The sequence below is a fragment of the Maniola jurtina genome, chromosome 20 (genome assembly GCF_905333055.1).
Source record: "Maniola jurtina chromosome 20, ilManJurt1.1, whole genome shotgun sequence".
Lineage (NCBI taxonomy): Eukaryota > Metazoa > Arthropoda > Insecta > Lepidoptera > Nymphalidae > Maniola > Maniola jurtina.
The window spans coordinates 7188568-7209082 of NC_060048.1; the positions used below are offsets into that span (position 1 = coordinate 7188568).

The 20515-nt window shown below is 35.3% G+C and overlaps 2 protein-coding genes across 7 annotated transcripts; one reads left to right on the forward strand and one right to left on the reverse strand.

The window, feature by feature from the left end:
• Window positions 1–2176: 2176 nt before the first annotated feature.
• On the forward strand, window positions 2177–10513 carry LOC123875858 (biorientation of chromosomes in cell division protein 1-like 1). 3 transcript variants are annotated; one of them, XM_045921909.1, is made up of 6 exons: window positions 2177–2444; window positions 3037–3295; window positions 4120–5859; window positions 6764–6880; window positions 7387–7897; window positions 8003–10513. In XM_045921909.1, exons 1-6 carry the CDS (start codon window positions 2388–2390, stop codon window positions 8235–8237), a joined length of 2919 nt encoding a protein of 972 aa, XP_045777865.1. In that variant the 5' UTR covers window positions 2177–2387; the 3' UTR covers window positions 8238–10513. The 3 variants fall into 3 exon arrangements, with proteins under 3 accessions (XP_045777865.1, XP_045777864.1, XP_045777866.1); XM_045921908.1 differs by having other exon boundaries at window positions 7387–10513; XM_045921910.1 differs by lacking the exon at window positions 2177–2444 and adding an exon at window positions 2503–2539 and having other exon boundaries at window positions 7387–10513.
• Window positions 10514–11217: 704 nt separating this feature from the next.
• LOC123875864 (microtubule-associated protein RP/EB family member 1) lies at window positions 11218–20459 on the reverse strand. Of its 4 annotated transcripts, XM_045921920.1 has the most exons (7): window positions 20326–20459; window positions 19704–19988; window positions 18584–18812; window positions 17550–17783; window positions 16397–16500; window positions 14479–14634; window positions 11218–13852 (listed from the first exon to the last, which is right to left on the reverse strand). In XM_045921920.1, the coding sequence occupies exons 2-7, from the start codon at window positions 19968–19970 to the stop codon at window positions 13784–13786; spliced, it is 1059 nt and encodes a 352-aa protein (XP_045777876.1). In that variant the 5' UTR covers window positions 19971–19988; window positions 20326–20459; the 3' UTR covers window positions 11218–13783. The 4 variants fall into 4 exon arrangements, with proteins under 4 accessions (XP_045777876.1, XP_045777875.1, XP_045777873.1 ...); XM_045921919.1 differs by lacking the exon at window positions 18584–18812 and having other exon boundaries at window positions 17550–17787; XM_045921917.1 differs by lacking the exon at window positions 18584–18812 and having other exon boundaries at window positions 14470–14634; window positions 17550–17787.
• Window positions 20460–20515: the final 56 nt, after the last annotated feature.

Here is a 20515-nt window from a genome sequence, read left to right on the forward strand (position 1 = left end):
AATTTGATTAAAAAGTTTAACATGGCTGATTGTAAGCCAGTGTCAACGCCAATGGAGACTGGTCTGAAATTGGAGAAAGGAACAGGAGAAAAAGAAATGGAGAATATACCATACCAAATGTTAATTGGATCTCTAATGTACCTAGCTGTAGCCACAAGACCAGATATAATGTTTGCAGTAAGTTATTTGAGCCAATACAATACATGTTTTGATAGTACACATTGGCAAGCTGCGAAAAGGGTGCTTCGTTATTTAAAAGGAACGAAGAATGCAAGCATCAAATATAAAAAGACAGGAATGGCATTAACAGGCATGGCTGACGCGGACTGGGCGGCATGTACCCTTGACCGTCGTTCTTATACGGGTTATGTTTTTAAATATGGCGGTGGCCTAATCAGCTATGCGACAAAGAAGCAAAGAGTGGTGGCTTTGTCGACAGCAGAAGCCGAATATATGGCGATGACAGAAGCCACGAAGGAAGCTCTACACTTAAAGTATTTGTTGGAAGATCTTGGAGTATGTCAACAAATCGTTCCAATATATAATGATAATTTGGCTGCACAGATGTTAGCCAACAATTTGATGACTGGCAAAAGGTCAAAACACATAAGCATTAAGGAACATTTTATAAGAGACTGTGTTCAGAAGAAATTGATTACCTTACGCTACAAGGACACAGAAAATATGGAGGCAGACCTTTTTACAAAAGCGTTACCGCAGCCAAGGTTGACGAAACTCTTAAAAATGATTGGAGTCACTCAGACCCCAAAGTCATCGTGAGGGGGAGTGATATAGATACTTTTTATAGTTGATAGAAGAGTTTAAGAGTAGTGACTTTTGTGTTACTTTGACGTTATTAATTTTATTGTTGTCGTAAAAAATGGAATAAATAAAAATTCGTAATCCACTGCACTCTATTCTGCTCAGTATTATACTAGACATAGCCTACAGAAAAATCAAAAAATCGGTATTTGGTACAATTTTCTTTTGAAGTTTGAACAGTGATTACATACTCTTTGCTTTTGAACATGACTGACGTTTCTCATGTGTTCCTCATATCGGTCGAAATACCGAAAAATCGGTATGTTTGTGACGCCGCAATGCCGCGCGGCCCGCGGCCGCTGTATCCTTATGCCTCCGCCAGACGCTTGTGGCCATAGCTTTGACTTGAGTTTTTCAGCTTGTGGCAAACAGCAACCGTGTGGACGGGTGTTTTATTAGGTTTTATCAAAAGGGTTTTATTGCTTCTTTGATTAGGTTTGCAATTGGGTTTGCATTTTGCGTACAGTGCGACAAGGATTTTTTGACGCGTGGCCAAAATCGGAACTAACACCGACAAGTTGCTGTCTTGTGCTGTCCCCTTGTACGTGGTGTTGCTAAGTAAAAATCTGAAACTCACCATTTTTATTTTTAACTAGCTGACGCCCGCGACTTCGTCCGCGTGGATTAAGGTTTTTCGAAATCCCGTGGAAACTCTTTGGTTTTCCGGGATAAAAAGTAGCCTATGTGCTAATCCAGGATAATTTAATATCAACTTTATACCATAGCAATAAAGCTCAAATTGACTACGTTTTAGTTAGAAATCATTTGTATGGGAAAAAGAAAAGGGCTATTTTTAGGGTTTTTCCAGCAATAATTCTAATTTTTCTCGCCGTAAAAACCATCCTTGAACTTCAACGAACATTTTAAAAAAAGATTTGGCCAAATTGGTCCAGGCGTTGTTGAGTTATGCGCTTACCAACACATTTTGCGATTCATTTTTATATTATAGATATTCAAGCCATTCCAAATCATAACATCACGATATCCTGATAACAGAACCTGTGAACCATCTGTGAACTACGTCCCTCTGTCAATGTCACCCAAATGCCAAAAGCTTGGATGAGATGGCCAAAAGATTCTTACGTCGACTGTATGCTTGCCACCAAGTTGCCAACCATGAACCAACTACTCGTTGCCAACGCTATGGAGCGTTTCCAAGCCAACAGCTGTGGGAGCTGTGGTATTTTGGTAACACAAGGGTAATATCTAAGTAATTTGTTTGTCGGTCGATAGTTGGAATTTTATATCGATTATTGAAAAATTAAATATAGCTCAAAAATATCGATATATCGAGGGGAAATCTCTGGATCAAAGAGTATGTAATCACTACGTTATACTGTGGATTATCTACGCTGACAACACTGGAATGTCCGTTGTAAAAATTCAAGTTTTAACAACAACCGACAGCAAACAAACATCGAGTGACGAGTTCTTACTTTGGAGACGCTTCGTGTCACAGAAATTCATGAATTTTGTGAAAATAGAATAGTGTTATTAACTTAATAGCGCGGTGCAATGCAGGTGTATATTTGAAATAATACTAACAACAGACATTCGTCGTCAAAATGTCTGACACGTCTGATGATGACTTAGTGCCACATAATTTTCAACCTGAAAATACTGTAAGTATGCTGTAAGTTGATATATAACGCAATAACTCTATTCACAAAAAGTGTGCTAGTTAGTGCATTCCATTACAAAGTTTAACTATTAAGTGGTAAGGTTTTTGTGACTAAAGTTAATGGTTTTGAAGGCTATGCTCAAGAGCTTTTCGGTCTTATTCCCTCTTAATTTTTTACCACCATACTGCAAGATTTCGAATTCTTCTCCCTTTCGTCAAAATTGGCCGTAAAAAACTAGCAGATAAACAGACAGATATTAAGTAGTATGGATTATGGATATGGATTTTTATTAGAGAAAAGAGTAAAAAATCGGTTAAAAAAAATTGATTTAGTATGTCCAAAGATTAAATAATCAATTAATACTATAAATGCGAAAGTGTGTCTGTCTGTCTGTGTGTTCCCATAGGAGTTTTAAAAACCTAAATCTGTGCGGAGGAAGTAAATTTTCAAAATCAGTTTAGAATTCCAGAGATTACTTCCTCCAAACAACTTACAAACTTAACCGCTTTGTAATATTAGTGTAGATAAAATAACAATTATACTCATTACCCAAATATATAATAGTGAAAGTGTTTTATTTTCTTTTTTACAGGGTTTCTATACTCAATTATCAAAACCAAATTATGGCTCATACAATAACATGATGAATTCAAACTTTAACATGCCAAACCGATTCATGGCTTTTGATCAAAGAAGTATGTATTCTAGAAGAGAGACTTCGCCGATGTCTCTGAGAAGTTTCCCTAATTCTAGAATGCAGTATCAACAGTCAAATCCTCAAAGTGCTATGAGTTTCCGGGGATCTGTGAATAATGCGAGATGTAGATCACCCATGTCAGTTCGAAGTATTTGTAAGTAAAAAGCAATAATATTTATTTAACTAACCCCTTGCTCAAACTATGTTTAATGCATCCACAGTAACAAGTGTAAATGAAAAATTTATAACACCCCCGACAAGTGAAGGTTACAGTAACTAGAAGAGCTAATAACTTTCAAATGGCTGAACCGATTTTCTTGGATTATAGCTAAGAACACTCTCAATCAAGCCACCTTTAAAACAAAAAAAAAAAACTAAATTAAAATTGGTTCATTAGTTTAGGAGCTACTGTCACAGACAGATACACACCTCAAACTAATAACACCCCTCTTTTTGTGTCGGGGTTAAAAATAGGAAATAAAACATGTTCAGGGGAAAGACTGGCTTCCTAACCACTATGGCAATTTGACTGTCATAGGGAAACCTAGTTTGGGAGCCAGGAACTTAGCTAGGCACTGTTTTTTTTTTTCATTTTGTAGAACTACTTATCTTTATGAAACACTTCATTGTTTATTCTTAATATTTTATGTAAGTATATATTATTGAGTTAGACATTTAAAGTTGAATATCAAAATAACTGTGTGGATTGTAAATTGATCCTTCTCATGTTTGATGTATGTTTGAACCTTTCAACCTGTTTAATTTCTTTTGAAACACAGACATATTTAGATATTATTAGTTTCTAAAATGTGTCTACAAAATTACAATGAGTTTGATTGCTTGATATTCAAATTCAAACTACATTTGAATGGAGTTATTAAATATCTTATTTTTTTATATAATTAGTTAATTGTAAGTGAGTATGTTATTTTTGTAGGTTTCTTTAAAAATGAAACCAGTAAAATGTAATTTTTTCAGGCTCCAACACAACTGTGAGTGCTGTAGATATAGCATTAGCTTTGAAAAATTATAAATTTAATAAAAATGATGAACGAATGATAAATGAAGCCTACAACACATTTAAAAAAAGTCAGATGCGGAAAAGAATTGCTAAGAGGAGAAACTTAAAGTTTTTAAAATTCTGCAGAAGAAATTTAGATGGTGAGTCAGGAGCTGAAGGAAGTAATTCTTCACTAAGTAGTGATGATTGTAGATCAACTAGATCAGCAGTTTATACACGGAACATGCCAAAAGCTGTTGCAAGACCGCCAAGAATGGATTTGAATAAATTTACAACACAAGTGAGGGAAAATAACAATTACACAGACTGTACAGAAAACTTTAGACAGAATTCTTTTAGGAATTTACTAACTACCCATAGCAGAAATGTTAATCATAGTTTTATGCCTCATGATAAACAGCAAAATGTTACATATGACAATAGATACCCTAAAGTATCAGAAACACGAAAAGATCAATGCAGTGAATCGCAAAGTGCATCAGTTGTGACCCTAAAAGACCGTCTAGCAAAAGATACCTCGCTACTTCTACCAATTCAAAGGTTTAACATGTCTAATGTGAATCCAACTTATGAAATATCTTACAAAGTTAAATCAAAAACGGCTCCACAGAAAGAATCTGCAAGTAACAACAGAATTGAAGAATCAGATATTGAAAGTGAAGAGATCTTACCACCGAGTACAAGTAGAGGCAATCTAACACATTCCAATACATTACAGAAGAAAAGAGCTCTTGAAACAGAAAATATTAGCTATCCTGAAAGTAAGAGAAAAAAATTAACTACATCACCTGTGAAGCAAAATAAAATTGCATCTTCAGAAAGAATGAAACGGATCACAACAAATACTAAAAAGGACTTTAATTTTAAGAAACCTCTTTTACCTGTACGAAAATTTGGGACTCTTATGAGGGACAATGAACCAGAAATATTGATTGCAAAATCAACTCAGCCTTTGGTTGGCAATGTTGAACCACTGTCTAATCTATTGAAAGAAACTCCTCAAATAGTTATTTCAGAAGAGAAATCAGACACCAATAAGCATACAAAACAACCATCACAGAATCATGTTGACACAACCAATAACAACACTGTGGCTGATACAATGTACAACTCTACTAATGTGTCTATAAAACCTAGTTTCACAAAACGAAAACTATTTACACAAACACTGGACATAGTTGAAAATAATGTTAGTAATGACAACTCAGGTGTAGATAGTCCCCAAACAAAGACATTGCGGACGTGCAGAGAAAAAAATAAAGTCAGAAAGCTTACATCACAGTCTTGTTTGAGCCGTGACGTCAGTGATAACAATTTCATGGATTTGTTACATAAATTCTTGCCCCCTGACCAGAAGAAAAATCAAACTCAGAATAATACAAATGTAACAAATAAAAAGGAAGCCAGTAAATGTACCCAGATGAAAGACAAAAAGTGGGATGTCAATTTAGCTATATCTCTGACTGATATGGATGATATAAGTGAGACTTTCACTGATGAGGAAATATTTAATGCCCTAGAAAAAGACAAGGGGAAAACAAAACAAGTAAATAAGGACTCTAACAAAGGGCCGGATCTAGCTGATGTTCCAAAGAAAAACCAAAAAGCTCCTGCCTCAGTATGCAAAGCAACATTACAGAAAACAAAAGAAACACCTAGTGTGATAGGAGACTACACTGAACTGAGTGAAAAACAATGTAAGTTCAATGTACATGAACAGTTTTTTATAAAAATTGGCCTTTTTACAAGTTTGAGATAACTAGTATATAGTAATACAAATTCTTCCTCCTAGCGTTTGCCCTGGTTTACGCCAGGGTCGCTTGCCTGCTAAGTCACTTCCACTTTGCACAATCTGCAGCATCCTCCCTTCGTAAACCGTTAGCACATGCATCTGCTTGTACGATGACAATTCACCGTTTTTTCCTCTGGCCCGTTGGGCATGTTTAGGCATCTTTAGACCCACATAGTTTTGAAGAGACAGCGCAGTATGTGACCAAACCTGCGCAGATGACTCTTGAACTTTGTCTGCAATATCTTTCATGCCAAGGCACCGCACATCCACCTAAACATTTTTATTTCGCTGGGGTGGAAAAAATAATGGGTCTTATGATGCTCATGTAAACCAGTCCTTTTTGGTGTATGGGAACTTTTGGGTCACAGGTTACTGCCATTAACTCCTTCCACTTGGCCAAGGCTGTGGCAAATAACAATCTGTTTAAAAAAAAACTGGATAATGCCCGTGGAATGTCTATATGGATGTATAAAGTAGTCTATGTCTATTCCTGGGATGTAAGCTAACTCTGTACCATATTTTATCAAAATCGGTTAAACAGATGAACCGTGAAAAGCTAGCAGACGGACAGAGCGATACACTATCGCATTTATAATATTGAGTATGGATACCATATAATATACAAAATATTTATGATATGACTGTTGTCAAACTGATGGCCATTGTGGTGAACATTCGGGTTGATGCAGCACAGATCCAAATTATTTTCGGTGTTCTTTTGAGGGGTTCATTATGTACAAGGATGATATGGCCATTTGCTGTGTTCAGTAATAACAAGGTAACACAAATTCAATATATTATTTTTACAGATCCAAAGAGGAGAACAGTGAAAAGTTTTGTGAAATCTTTTTGGGATACCGACTTTGAAAGTGACATGGAGGACATAGTGACTCAAACTTCACAAAAGAATTTGGAGAAAGACCCAAGTATGATTCCTATTATTTCAAGTAATAATTTTTATAAAAATAGCTTCAATTGAAAATGTTACGGATTGTGTGTGCAAAACAAGTAGTCCAATCTGAACACAAGCTATATGGTACAAAAACAGATCTGGCTGATATCTGTTGTGAAGTGTGATATTGGTTTTTTTATTAGGGTTCCGTACCTCTAAAGGAAAAATGGAACCCTTATAGGATCACTTTGTTGTCTGTCTGTTCATCTGCTGTGTCTGTTAAGAAAACCTATAGTGTACTTCCCGTTGACCTAGAATCATGAAATTTGACAGGTAGGTAGGTCTTACAGCACAAATGAAGGAAAAAATCCGAAAACCGTGAATTTGTGGTTACATCACAAAAAAAATTCAAATGTGTTCATGAACAAATAATTAGTGTTTTCAATTTTCAAAGTAAGATAACTATGTTAGGTGGGTTATCATATCTCCCTGATTTTTATTTTTTATGCTACCAATACATTAATATGCTTTTCTTTTCAGTTCCTAGTGGCTCACAGTTTTTAATGAATGGTACAAATAAAATTGGTGCTAAAAAGAAACCTATGGACACTACCTTACCTGTACGAAATCCGTCCAAGCTAGGAATAACCCAAAGCATACAATCTGATGACACTCAAAAATTAAAAAGTAAGATGCTTGATACTAATCAGCAAGAAAATAAAGAGAACATCAATGAAAATAAGTTGAATAAAAGTACCCGTTCACGCTCGAAAAGTAACAAAGCAAATATTCAAACAGAAAAGACAACAAACAATAAAAGTGACACTAATAAAGTTTCAAACAAAGCAAATAACCAAAAAAATCAGCAAAAGCCTAAACCAAGAACAGCTTCCAGTAAAAGGAATAATACGCCATCTCAATCAATATTTAATATATCAAGACAAAGTCTAAGGCAGGGACAAGCTAGTTCAAATAACTCAACTTCCACAAATGGCATCAACTCACCAGAAGTTGAATCTCATAAATGTAATACATCTCGAGCAAGTATGAGGCTTAAGCAGAAAAGAGAAGCTAGTTTAAGTAACTCCTCTGCAAACGACACCAAGTCACCAGAAGATCAATCTCATAAGAATAATTCATCTCGAGCAAGTATAAGGCTTAAGCAGAAAAGAGAAGCTAGTTTAAGTAACTCCTCTGCAAACAACACCAATTCACCAGAAGATCAATCTCATAAGAATAATACATCTCGAGCAAGTATGAGGCTTAAGCAGAAAAGAATAGCTAAATTAAACAACTCATTTACGAATCACACTATGTCATCAGAAAATGAATCCGATAAGTGTAATACATGTAAGCTAAATGGTAATAAAAGAAGAGTAAATTTAAAATAGATTAAAGTGGGCATTCAAATTTAAACTATTATGGAAAAACAACACATAATTTTTGCAATGTCTTGTACACTGTGATTGGTACTGTTCAACACATGTTGAAAGCGCCGACCACACAGGCCGCGTAAGCGTAGACGTAGCGCGTATCATTCCGCTGTAATGTATGAAACTGTATGAGACATGGCATACCGCTTGCGTGGCGTGAACGTTTGCGTAGACGTAATGCGTGTAGTTATGTCTTTGGCTCACGTGTACGTGCGCGCGTGTGAATCGGCTTTAAAACATGATTTTTACTATAAAAACCAGTGAAGTGTGAACCGGTACACTCGCTTACAAGGATGCATATTTTGAAAATTAAAAAAAAACCATTTATGACATTTCTATATTTTTTGTGCTAAGATTTTTACCTAGCACAATTATTACTAATGATTATTGTAGAATGTTTTTAAGTTTGAAATGCTCGTCCTGTAAAATCTTATTTTTGGACTGTGTAATCACAATTATTTTTTGTATGATATGAGTAATAAAAACAGTTGTTTACCAGAGGAAATAACTACAAGGATAATGATTTAACATATTGTACCTAGTATATTTATTGCAATTTACATAATATATAAAATCTTTTTAAAATTAAATCGTTCTTACTCGGCGGGACCGCTTTAAACTATTTTTATAAATTACTCTTTACATTAACTGCGGGTTCATATTATTCCAGTAGCACTCCAATCAAGTAAGTGAAGATTGCTAACTGGGATAATGTGAGCTGGGCATCACGATTTTTGCATGACTGACAAGTGACAGTTCGTTTCACGTAAAAAGACGATTGGACGACCGTGGTGGGTACATATTTATAACTAGCTGATGCCCGCAGCTTCGCCCGCGTGGATTGGTCAGATCCCCTGCAGCATCAGGATTGAGGAGTCGGAATCCAAATTTTTTATGGAAAAATGTCGCTTAGTGCCTCTGTCGATTAAAAACACGAAAATCGGTTCACAAATCGTCATTTCTACATAGGTAGAAAAACTTAACTCCTCAATTTTTGAAAGTCGGTTAAAAAGTAGCCTATGTTACTCCTTGGTTGATCCTCTACTTGTCTGCAAATTCCCGTCAAAATAGGTTCAGCCGTTCCGAAGATTAGCCCATTCAAACAGACAGACAAAAATTTAAAAAAACGTGTGATTCTGTTATGGTACAGTTTAAATATCGCCTTTGTACGTGAAACCAACTATTTCTAGATTCGTTTTTCGGTTAGGGTACAGTTTAAATATCGCCTTTGTACGTGAAACCAACTATTTCTAGATTCATTTTTCGGTTAGGGTACAGTTTAAATATCGCCTTTGTACGTGAAACCAACTATTTCTAGATTCATTTTTCGGTTAGGGTACAGTTTAAATATCGCCTTTGTACGTGAAACCACCTATTTCTAGATTTATTTTTCGGTTAGGGTACAGTTTAAATATCGCCTTTGTACGTGAAACCAACTATTTCTAGATTTATTTTTCGGTTAGGGTACAGTTTAAATATCGCCTTTGTACGTGAAACCAACTATTTCTAGATTTATTTTTCGGTTAGGGTACAGTTTAAATATCGCCTTTGTATGTGAAACCAACTATTTCTAGATTTATTTTGTTTTAAAATGTTTGAATTTAACTAGTTAGTACTATTATTATTAATGTAATTGTTATTGTACCTATGCGACAGGTCGATATGGCAATCGGAGTAAGAACCGCAAAACCAGGATAGCGTGGGGGGTGTGCGGGGTGCCCCCATCCCGATTACTATATCAACCTGTCGCCAACTATAAGTATCTACTCTTACACAGAAAATAGTATAATAACAATAATCATGAAATATTTTATCTAATTATTATTTTAACTAAGACATTGCATGTATGATACTTTTCTTTAGGGTGACATTAATTTTTTCTGATTGGACCTAAGTAAGAGTTCATAGAAAATAATATTTTTATAATAATAATTATGGAATACTTAACAGTTATTGAGAATTATAATTTTTATTAAGATATAACATTTGGTTTTTTTCTAATCCTGTTAGAATCAAATTGGTATGTTATGTATGTCAAGAATAAATTATTTCTGATACAGGGCCTTCCAAAATACGTAAATTCCACATCCTTTGTTAGTTTTAAATATAATAACCTTTTTTCGATTAAACTAAAAAAAGCACGTCCAATCATTGTGACGTCACATTCCAGTATTTCATAGAAGCCCGCATAATAAGAGTGTTTTGACGTTGGATAAAAAGTTACTATCTTTGTCTTCACTGCTCAAATCATGGACGTATTATCAAATGTCGACAGATGTCGTAGAAACAAAAAGCTCAGTGGGTGTTAGGGTGCGTTTCCACTGACGCGGAGTGGAGAGGAATGGAACGTGAATTGGCCGATCATAGGGCTCGAAATCTCCATTCCGCATCAATGAATACTATGTAAGTGGAGCGGAGCGGACTTTCAAATGAAATATATGACAGAACGTGGTCGAGCAGGCTGCAGTGCTGAGCGGAGGGAACGAAGAAGACGCGGCTGGTAGGGTAGACTTGTCAGGACAAAACTCGTGCGCTCAATGCAGCTCTAGTCTGCTCAGCTCAGCTCCACTCCGCTTCAGTGGAAAGTTGCCACTTTTCACTGCTCTTCTCCGCGTCAGAGGCAACACACCCTTAACCATTTTGAGTGGCCAACCAATCATAAACATGTTTTCAAAAGACATTCGAGATCATAGTTGTCTATATCATGCGATGGGATTCCGTAACAGAGAGCCATATACTGGCTTCTTTCCGTAGAAAGAGATAGTTCATTCTGCCAGTACAATCTGGCTAACACAGCCGCTAGGCCTTATGAATGTAATGAGTACCTAATGACTTACTGAACCTTTAATAACAGGTCTCGTAATAAGGCATTGTCGAGTGAGTGGTGTGAAAAGGTTTTTTACCATTGTTGGTATCATATTGAATAAATGAAAGACTATTTAATATTTAATTAGTTATTTATTTGATAAGACTTCCACAATCTGAAATCCGGCTTTAATATTTTGCAGTTAAGGCAATTTATGAACGCTTAAAGTAAATAAATTAATTGTCTATTTTATGTTTAACCAGCGACAACATCTTTTTTCGCCAATAAGTCGTTAATACTTTGCAGCGCGGAGAGCGAGCGCTAAGAAACTTCTATCATTAACAAAATATCATATTTTGATCATTAAAATACCTTCTATAGTTAGTTTTAGTTTTACTATTAGTGCATAAAATCATAAGTCTTATTCGATTTAAGCTAAAATGTGGTAATTTTATGCATGGTCTGGACTATACTATATTTCACATAATTTAGAAACAAATTGCTATTAGTTTTAAAATAGCGCCATCATGTAATTAAATTAAAACTGTACTTATTCAGATCTAATGAACTGGCAATTTGTAAAATAGAGCAGCAATGTAACGAATACTTACTAACATAAATACAATATGTCATACATAATCAATAGAAAAACACGATTAATACGAATTATAACTGTATTCCAACTAAGTATAACAAAATTATCATACAAAATTATTAATATTATTTAGTGCAAAGCGCGGATCAATATTTATTAGCTTAATTTTGAATACTAAATACGAATATTCGTTACATCAGTAGAGTATTTTACGACCAAGGTAATTAATTTTCAGTAAATTTAGATACGATAACACAAACAAATATAGTCCATACAAAATGAAAACTCACTCGCCATTTTAACCCTATCAATTATCATGTCAAAAGTACGATTTTAGTCCTTATTTCAAAGGTGAACCGTACTTTTCACATGACAGATGACACAGAGTAAAAATGGCGGCCGAGTTCTCAAAAATGTACGAATTATAACAGTAAACCTCTTCCATTTATAACAACCTATTAAATGCACGTTCACACAGGCACCAGTGGCCCAATAATGTTGATTCAAGACAAATACATAGAAGCACTCTTTTTGCACCATTGCACATTAATTCTATCTATCTGCGATATGAGGAAATGATGTAACAAATATCATATCATTTTCAATGAAGATTTTGTGAAATAATTGAATAAAATTGTCATTATTCGTTAGGACTTAAGATAGTTTATCAACTCTTTAGTAGTTTTAGAAATAAATGATCACAGTATAATGCGCGCAAAAGCAAGTAGTCCAAAATGAACACGAGGCGTATGACTGCATTGTACAAAAACAGATCTCAACTCGGGCTTGTGTATTTGATGTATGACCTGCGCACACTTACACACGACATTTAGGCCTCATTTACACGAAGGTTTTTTTTAATTTCCGTTAAAAAAGCGTCCAAATGTATTCCCAAGTAAATGTTCACACGTCAACGCTTTATACGTGTGAACAAATAATTGGGAATACATTTTGTTATATTGGGACGCTTTTTTAACGGACGTTAAAAAAACTCGTGTAAATGAGGCCTAAATGTCGTGATCTGTAATAAGTGTGCGCATTTTTAACGGACGTTAAAAAAGCTCCAGTGTAAATGAGGCCTCAGGGAACTTGTAACAAAACGTCTAGGCTACGACGTCACATTAGATGCTGGGTAGCCTATGAATCGCCCATTTTTTTTTGATTCATGTCACCCATAGCCTAATATTTGACATATCGTTGATTCAGGATCAAACCGAGTTTCCTCACCCTAGTTCACATTGTTAATGTTGCGATTGGACTACTTGTTTTGCGCGCACTATATTATAGATTATAAGGTAATCATTTTTGTAATACCTAAATAAATAATATAATTTTAAAAGAATATTCTATTGTTTGAGTAAAAAAAACATGAAAATTGTAAAAGTTAAAGAATCTTCAGTAAAAATTTAATAATAAATCAGAAGAATAATTGTTCATTACGAATATTTTGTTACATCACTAATATTTAGAAATTCGTCAGGTTACAAAGAAATGTTCCTACCAAACCAACGAGAATAGGAAGAGAATCAGTCAAGAAATAACGCTCCCAAATATAAGGAATGCACTTAAGTATTACACAGCCACGTGTACCTTTACTTAATGAAAAGAACATAATATTATTATCTACAGATTATTATTAAATCGTAAAAGTTAGTGATAATACCCTACATTGGTTACCCTACGTTTGGACTAAATGTTAGTGACTACAAATCTGTCAACATGAGAATCATTTGACACAGTGTCAATTTTTATTCCCGGTAATCTCAGTGGGGTGCTTCGAATCGGCACAAAAAGTAACTGTAATTTTGTATGGCACGCCATGTCTAGCGTACTAAGTAAATAGTACGATTAATATGTATATCTGTAAATAGGAATGATTAGGTATGTCAAATTTTCTCAATAGTTATTTTACTGTACATTTACAAAGTCACAGCTCTACACACACAACGATAAATAGTATAATATATATGTTAATTCCTATAGGAGTCATGGCTGTGAAATACTAAGCGCTCGATGCCTGTCGATGATTTAAGCGATATAATTTCGAGTGTATATTATACAAAGAGCACTATGATACGCGTGTCATATAATTATGTTACACTTTCAATATTCATCCTCTTCCGGTGGGTGCGGGGTTTCCCCGTCCACTTCCTCGGGAGCCGCGAATCCATCCTGAAATGGAAACAAGAAACGTTTAACGAATAAACACTTTGACAATATCAACTGCCAAACGAGAGCGAGAGGTCGGACACCGCTCGACTCTCCGGACCTCTCGCTTTCATTTGTTGCTGTTTAAATGTTTATAGTGGCATAACTTCTATAGGAAATAAGCTATATATAGTATAATATCTTAGGTCAGTGTCTATCTAAAGGCCGATTCACACCAATTGCGTGCACGTGACACGTGCATAGTAACGCGCAAACCCCTAACACACTGGGTTAAGGGGGCTCTTAGATTTTCCGTGATAATACGTAGTCTATGACACTCTCCAGGTCTTCAACTATACCCATGCAAAAAGTCAGGTCGATCCGTAGCTCCGCTGTGACGGGGTGGAAGGACAAACGAACAGACAAACACACTTTTGCATTTACAATATAGGTAGTGACTAGTGGACACTTAGTATTAGAGAAAAGTACCTTCACCAGTGATTAATTAGTATGGATTATAAGTGGTGTTGTGAAATTGTCGACAGAGGCGAAACTGCGCGCTTCTCACACTTTTCTACGGTTGACTGGCATACATAAGCCTTTAAAAAAATAGAATACGAAGTTTGTTAAAAATGACTCACAATATTTACCTCAGTTGCATATAAGATGTCCAAGATCTTTTGAACTATTGGAGCGTTCTGTTGTTCCTCCATCTCCTGACAGATAACCTCTATGTCTCGCAGTTTTCCAAAGTAGAAATCTCTTTCTTTTTCCAGTCCGTCAACGGTTGCTTTTAACTCATTGATCTAAGGCAAACAAAATAAATTTAAAAAAAAAAAACAAAAAGAAAAAGCATGGCGCGTATTTGTGTTTACTTTTGAAAATGAGTCGGCATAAGGTTTTTCATCAATATTTATATCATCTAGTGAATACAATAAATAGAACTTCAATCGATGGCACTGAATATTTGGTACTTAAAACACCTAGATGAATGATGGCGGCTCAAAAAGGCTGTTCTATTTGGCGGCCATTTTAAATGTCGATATAAATTTTAATACATATATCAAAAATTGCGGAACCCCCAGGGATTGAACTTGCATTCTTGTTAGTTGTGACTATCGATGCCTTGGAGTGCTTTTCGTCCATTTCACAGTATTTTCACTGTGAATGCCGAAATTTTCGCTATGCATTTTCTAACCATCTAACCAACTGGTAGGCAGTAAGTAGCGCACATTACAGTTAATGATCTACTTTTCAAGGCCATGTTACTATGGAGTTGTTTAAACAAGAGATGACAAATTGCATAAACTTTTTCACCATTCATCAAATTGCTTTATCTACACTTGAAGGAAAGTCCGAATTTCGAAGGCAAAAACATGTAATACCACAAGATAAAAGTTGAAAACTAAAACCCAACTGCGATCGTCTTAATAAACGCAGAAATATTAAAGTTCTTTTTTTTTCGTTGCTTGGTATATTTTAATGTTGTGGTACATTTATATTCATGAGCTCAGAATTTTCTCCTCTAATTAGTAGTTTAGGCGCTACGGTGGAACACACAGAATCTGGATACAAACATATATACACTTATACTTCGTAACCTTAGATAAATTTCGTCGCAACCATCTTGGAAGCCTACAGAATCATTATGTGGTATATTTTTAGTGAGTTGAACATATTATAACATTGAAAGCAAGTAAGATAAAATGACACAAGAGGCAAGGGCACTTAATATACTCGTAATTGGGATGTTTACCTTGACCTAAAAAGCGCATTACCTTTTTTACATTATGCACCATTGGTTGCATGTTTTATAAGTGCACAACTGTACATATCTGCATAAAATATAAATGCAACTTTGGCTACCATACTCGGATCAACCTAGTAAGGCAGTTTGATATTTAAATTGTGATCTCTATTGACTGCTCAGAGTTCAGACTTCAGATATAGTTAAAACGAGACAGATTTATGTGTCTTCACGAAATGGACATAATCTTATACATTAAACCGTATATACGTATATTATAGTCTTTTGTATGCAAAATACGTATAATATACGTATTTAGTATAAATGTAATACGTAGTATGTAAAATGATAGTTTTTTTTGTGCCACTCGAACGGCCACACTGCGCCACCGAGCGCACCGGGAATTAAAATAGGTCAACTTTGGGTCAAAATATTAGCCAGTTGCTAAGTTTTAGTACTAACAAGTGTAAATTAAAAATTTATAATACCCCCAACAAGTGAAGGTTACAGTAAGTAGAAAAGAGCTGATAACTTTCAAAAGGCTGAAGCGATTTTCTTGGATTATAGCTAAGAACACTCTCGATCAAGCCACCTTTCAAACAAAAAAAAAACTAAATTAAAATCGGTTCATTAGTTTCGGAGCTACGATGCCACAGACAAATACACAGATACACATGTCAAACTTATAACACCCCTCTTTTTGGGTCGGGGGTTAAAAATCTACTGAAAATATACTGTTGAATCAAAACATATTTTCAGTTAAGCCATCATAAAGGCATTCCTATGCTTAGTTGGGCTGTATTATATTTGATTTTTCTCACCTGGTGGTTTAGATCATCAACGAGTTTGGAGTCTCCTTTCGCGCTTTGATTCAATCGGGACAAGTTGACTGGGGGAGACCGCACTGTGCTGTTGGCCTTCACAACTGCAAAGTATTCATTTTATCAATATAGTTTATCAAATCTCAGATAGACGGACAGACGGTCAGCAAAGGCTTAGTAATAGGATTACGTTGGTCCCGTTGGTTCGGGTAAGGAACCCTAAAAACGTATGAGGTTCAAATCTTGATTTGATATCAAAAGTCAAATAGGCATCTTTTAGGCAAGTGCGTTCCAATCTTGACATAATATTATATTTTAAAAAATCTTCATTGAATTTGGTATAGATACCTGTATCACTTTTCTACAGTGACTAAAAATTTTATATATTAAACTAGTTGATGCCCATGATTTCGTCCGCGTGAATTTAGGTTTTCAAAAATCCTGTGGAAACTCTTTGATGTTCCAGGATACTAATTATCCCATGTCACTCTCCAGATTTTTAAAAAAATCACGGCACTCTTGATTGAAGGACAAACCAACAAGCAAATATACTTCCGAATTTATAATAAGGGGATTAACTTATAACTATAGCAGATCTATTATGAGATTTTGTACTGGAATACTTGGTTAAACCTGTAGGTATATTTTATAAAATGTATTTGTATGTTTTGCTATAATGTGATTGACTAGCACTGCTATACCTTGATATCCTGAGTCTTGTCTATAGTTATTAAAATATTCTAAACAAAATCTCATATTATCTACAAGCAAATATAATATCTTAGTATTTTAAACATCAATATAAATAAATAAGTGCATAAACATAAATATGGATGATTACACACAAAACGACACTACATAAAATGATGACAATGATGTATGCAATAAGAGGAAAAATAACATTCTTGAACTACACATAATATAGCAATGGTTCATATTATCATTATTTGAGTTAATATTTATAAATACTTAGTTACAATATTATATTTTAGTTATAATATTAAATTTTGATTACTTTTTTATCAGATATTAATTAGAGGATAAAATTAAATTAATCATTATAATATTAAAAAGCAATTTAGAAAATAATAAGTATGTTTAGTGTTAAAATAATCCAAACGGAAAAGAACTAATAAAGAAAAAGAAAATGTACTGGTTTGGGGTCTGGCGGCGACTTTAGCGACGGGCGCCGCCGGCTTCCTAACGGGCAGCGGGGCGGCGCGCGGCATGGGCGCTCCGGCCGCGCCGTGGCCCATGGGCAGGCCCTCGCGCGCCGCCACCGCGTCGTACTCCGCGCCCCCGTAGTTGGCATCGAAAAACTTCTTGAACCATTGCAAGAACTCAAAGTTATCTTGGAACCGACCCTTCACCAGCCTGTCAATGGGTACTATCTACGAAAGAAAACAATGGAACGTAAACAAATGTAATGTACTATGGGATGCGGGATACTGCGACACGTGGTGTGGCCCCTACGTGCTTGTTACCCTGTTCCAAAGCTAACAGGACCGTATCAACACCTATTGAAGGTAAACTTCTGTTCTTGCACACTTGACGTGCATTCGTGATGGAGTTGACAATGCTTGAAAATGCGTCAGACGAGCGTCAATCGTTTCGGCGAGTCAAGTTTAAGGGATTGCAGTGCAAACTTTGCACATGACATTTTCAAGCATATCAACTCACATCAAGTGTGCAAACACCATTGCAAACATATGCAAAGTTACACAAGCTACATTTTAGTTGCATTTAACTGCAGTGAAAATGTCGACATGTGCACAAAATATGAAATAATGTAAATAACATAAAGTTGTGAGCGAAGTTACACCTGTTAGCATTTGAATAGGGTAATAGCACCAACTGTTGAGGACAATGGTACCCTAAAGTGAAGGTGTAAAATCTGTTTCAACATAAGCTACACAGAAGGTAAAAGAATCACAACATGTTTCAATTGAAATTTGATTATATATATCTTATCCAGATAAATGTTATCATTGCATTCCTGCATTCTGACAACAATCTAATCTCAAATAATTATATTTCCTCATTCAAGATGCAAAAGAGTAATTTGGGAGAACGAAAATTTGCAGGAGAAAATGTCTTTTGTGTAGCTTTTATCGAAACAGTTTACAATGAAAATGAGTTCAGTCATGCAGAGCGGTATATGCTGGCTGGCTAGGAGCGGATGCGTACTGCCCGATTGGTGCAGCGGCGCGGCTCGGCGCACGCGCGGCGGCGGCGCGGCGGCGCACAGCGGCACTCCGCTGTCGCACGCACCCGACCCGATCGCTATACCCCCACGGGCCTCGAAAGCATCATACTCCCTCCCGTCATAGTTTGCATCAAAAAACTTTTTAAACCACTGCAAAAACTCAAAATTATCTTGAAACCTTCCCTTTATCAGCTTGTCCACGGGTATCACCTACAAAATTACAGTTGACGCTGAAATGTTTTAATTAGAACACAGAATAAACTCTGTTTATCCTTAAACTTGTAGCACACATAATATTAGTGGCAATATAAATCTACTATTACTTGATTGAATTTTGCAAAATGTTAAAATTCACATTTATTTTTTTAATCCAATAGCCCCATTTTTTTAAGAATAAAAAGTATTGTTCTTCTCCAGGTGTGTAATCTTTATGCCCATCATATTACAATTATATGATTCATGATGATATATGGATGATGATTACAATATTATTTTGGATGCATAGTCAACTACTCACCATTATCAATATCATGGTGAGTAATTGATCAAGTATCTTATATTGAGATAATACCCTGTAAGAACAATACTGAAGGACAGTTCTATATGAAAACTAAATATTTAAATAGCTTAAGAAATAACCTCCTTGATGGATCAATAGAAAACTTTAGTATTTTGTTTGACCTCTTCTAAACTAAGACTAAATAAAATTCAATAATCTAGATAATATATATCTCATTTGAAATAGTAAATGCTAGAATATTAACTCCAGCATTCCTTTTTAACTGTACAGTTTCCACATACAAACATAATCACATGATGTCATCATCTTAGGAGAAATTGTGAGTAATAATAAAAACAAACAGATAAGAGAAATTATGTAGAAACAGCAGCAGTGAATCCAATACTCAGTAAAGTTACACTGATATCCTTGAATTATTTGCTGTTCTAGAATGAAAAATATCCTGTACAAGAGGAAATCTATTCTTACGTAGAATGTTATCAAGATCGGTTCAATAGTTGATGCATGAAAAGGCAACTAACACACACTTTAACATTCATAATGCCAGTAAGGATGGATGAATACATTTAAAATGGGCTTACCTTATCTACAGACATTTTTTTGAAGGCAGCTTGTAGTATTTTGAAGTTTTGTATGTACTCATGCTCTAGATTTGTTTTGAACTTTATCCGTTTCATTGGCACACTACCAGGAAACAACATGTCCATGAACTGGCAGTACGCGGCGCCCGTGCACAACTCTTCGATCTTCCCAAAGTTGGAATTCAAGCAGTCATTCACCCACGATAACATATCATGCCTTGAAAGGTTCTCAGACGTGACATTTGTTGAGTACACGTTCACTGCCATCTTCAAATATATTTACACCTACAAAAATAACACTCAATCATAGATTTACGTCCGAATATGCATAAGACCGGCTTTTAACCAAACCATCGTGTCACAAAAAAAGGAAAGCAGATTCTAAAAATAGGTCGGAGCCTGTTGCACCGGAGAGAAATAATTATCTAAAAAATAGTTATATGGTCTAAATATATCTCTACAGGAATCCTGAAACTTCGAAAACTTATCAAGATACGACAAAAAATAAAGGAAGCCTCGACTAACGGCGGATGCGGCTATGACAGGCGACGACTCATCAAAATCATTTACGGTGATTTGTTTTCTAAATCACTTAATTAATTGATTTATCCTTGTTACATACCTTTTTAAACAATAATATATAATTTCTGTTTGAATCAAGTCCAACTAAATTGAGCAAAAGTATTTTATCGCAAAATTATTTTCTGAACTCTGCTCGCCTTCTTAAAATGTACCATAGACCACAGCCATAGACAACAAAAAGAAATTAGACAAGGTGTAAAATGATAAAAAAATGAAACGTTTCTAGAACC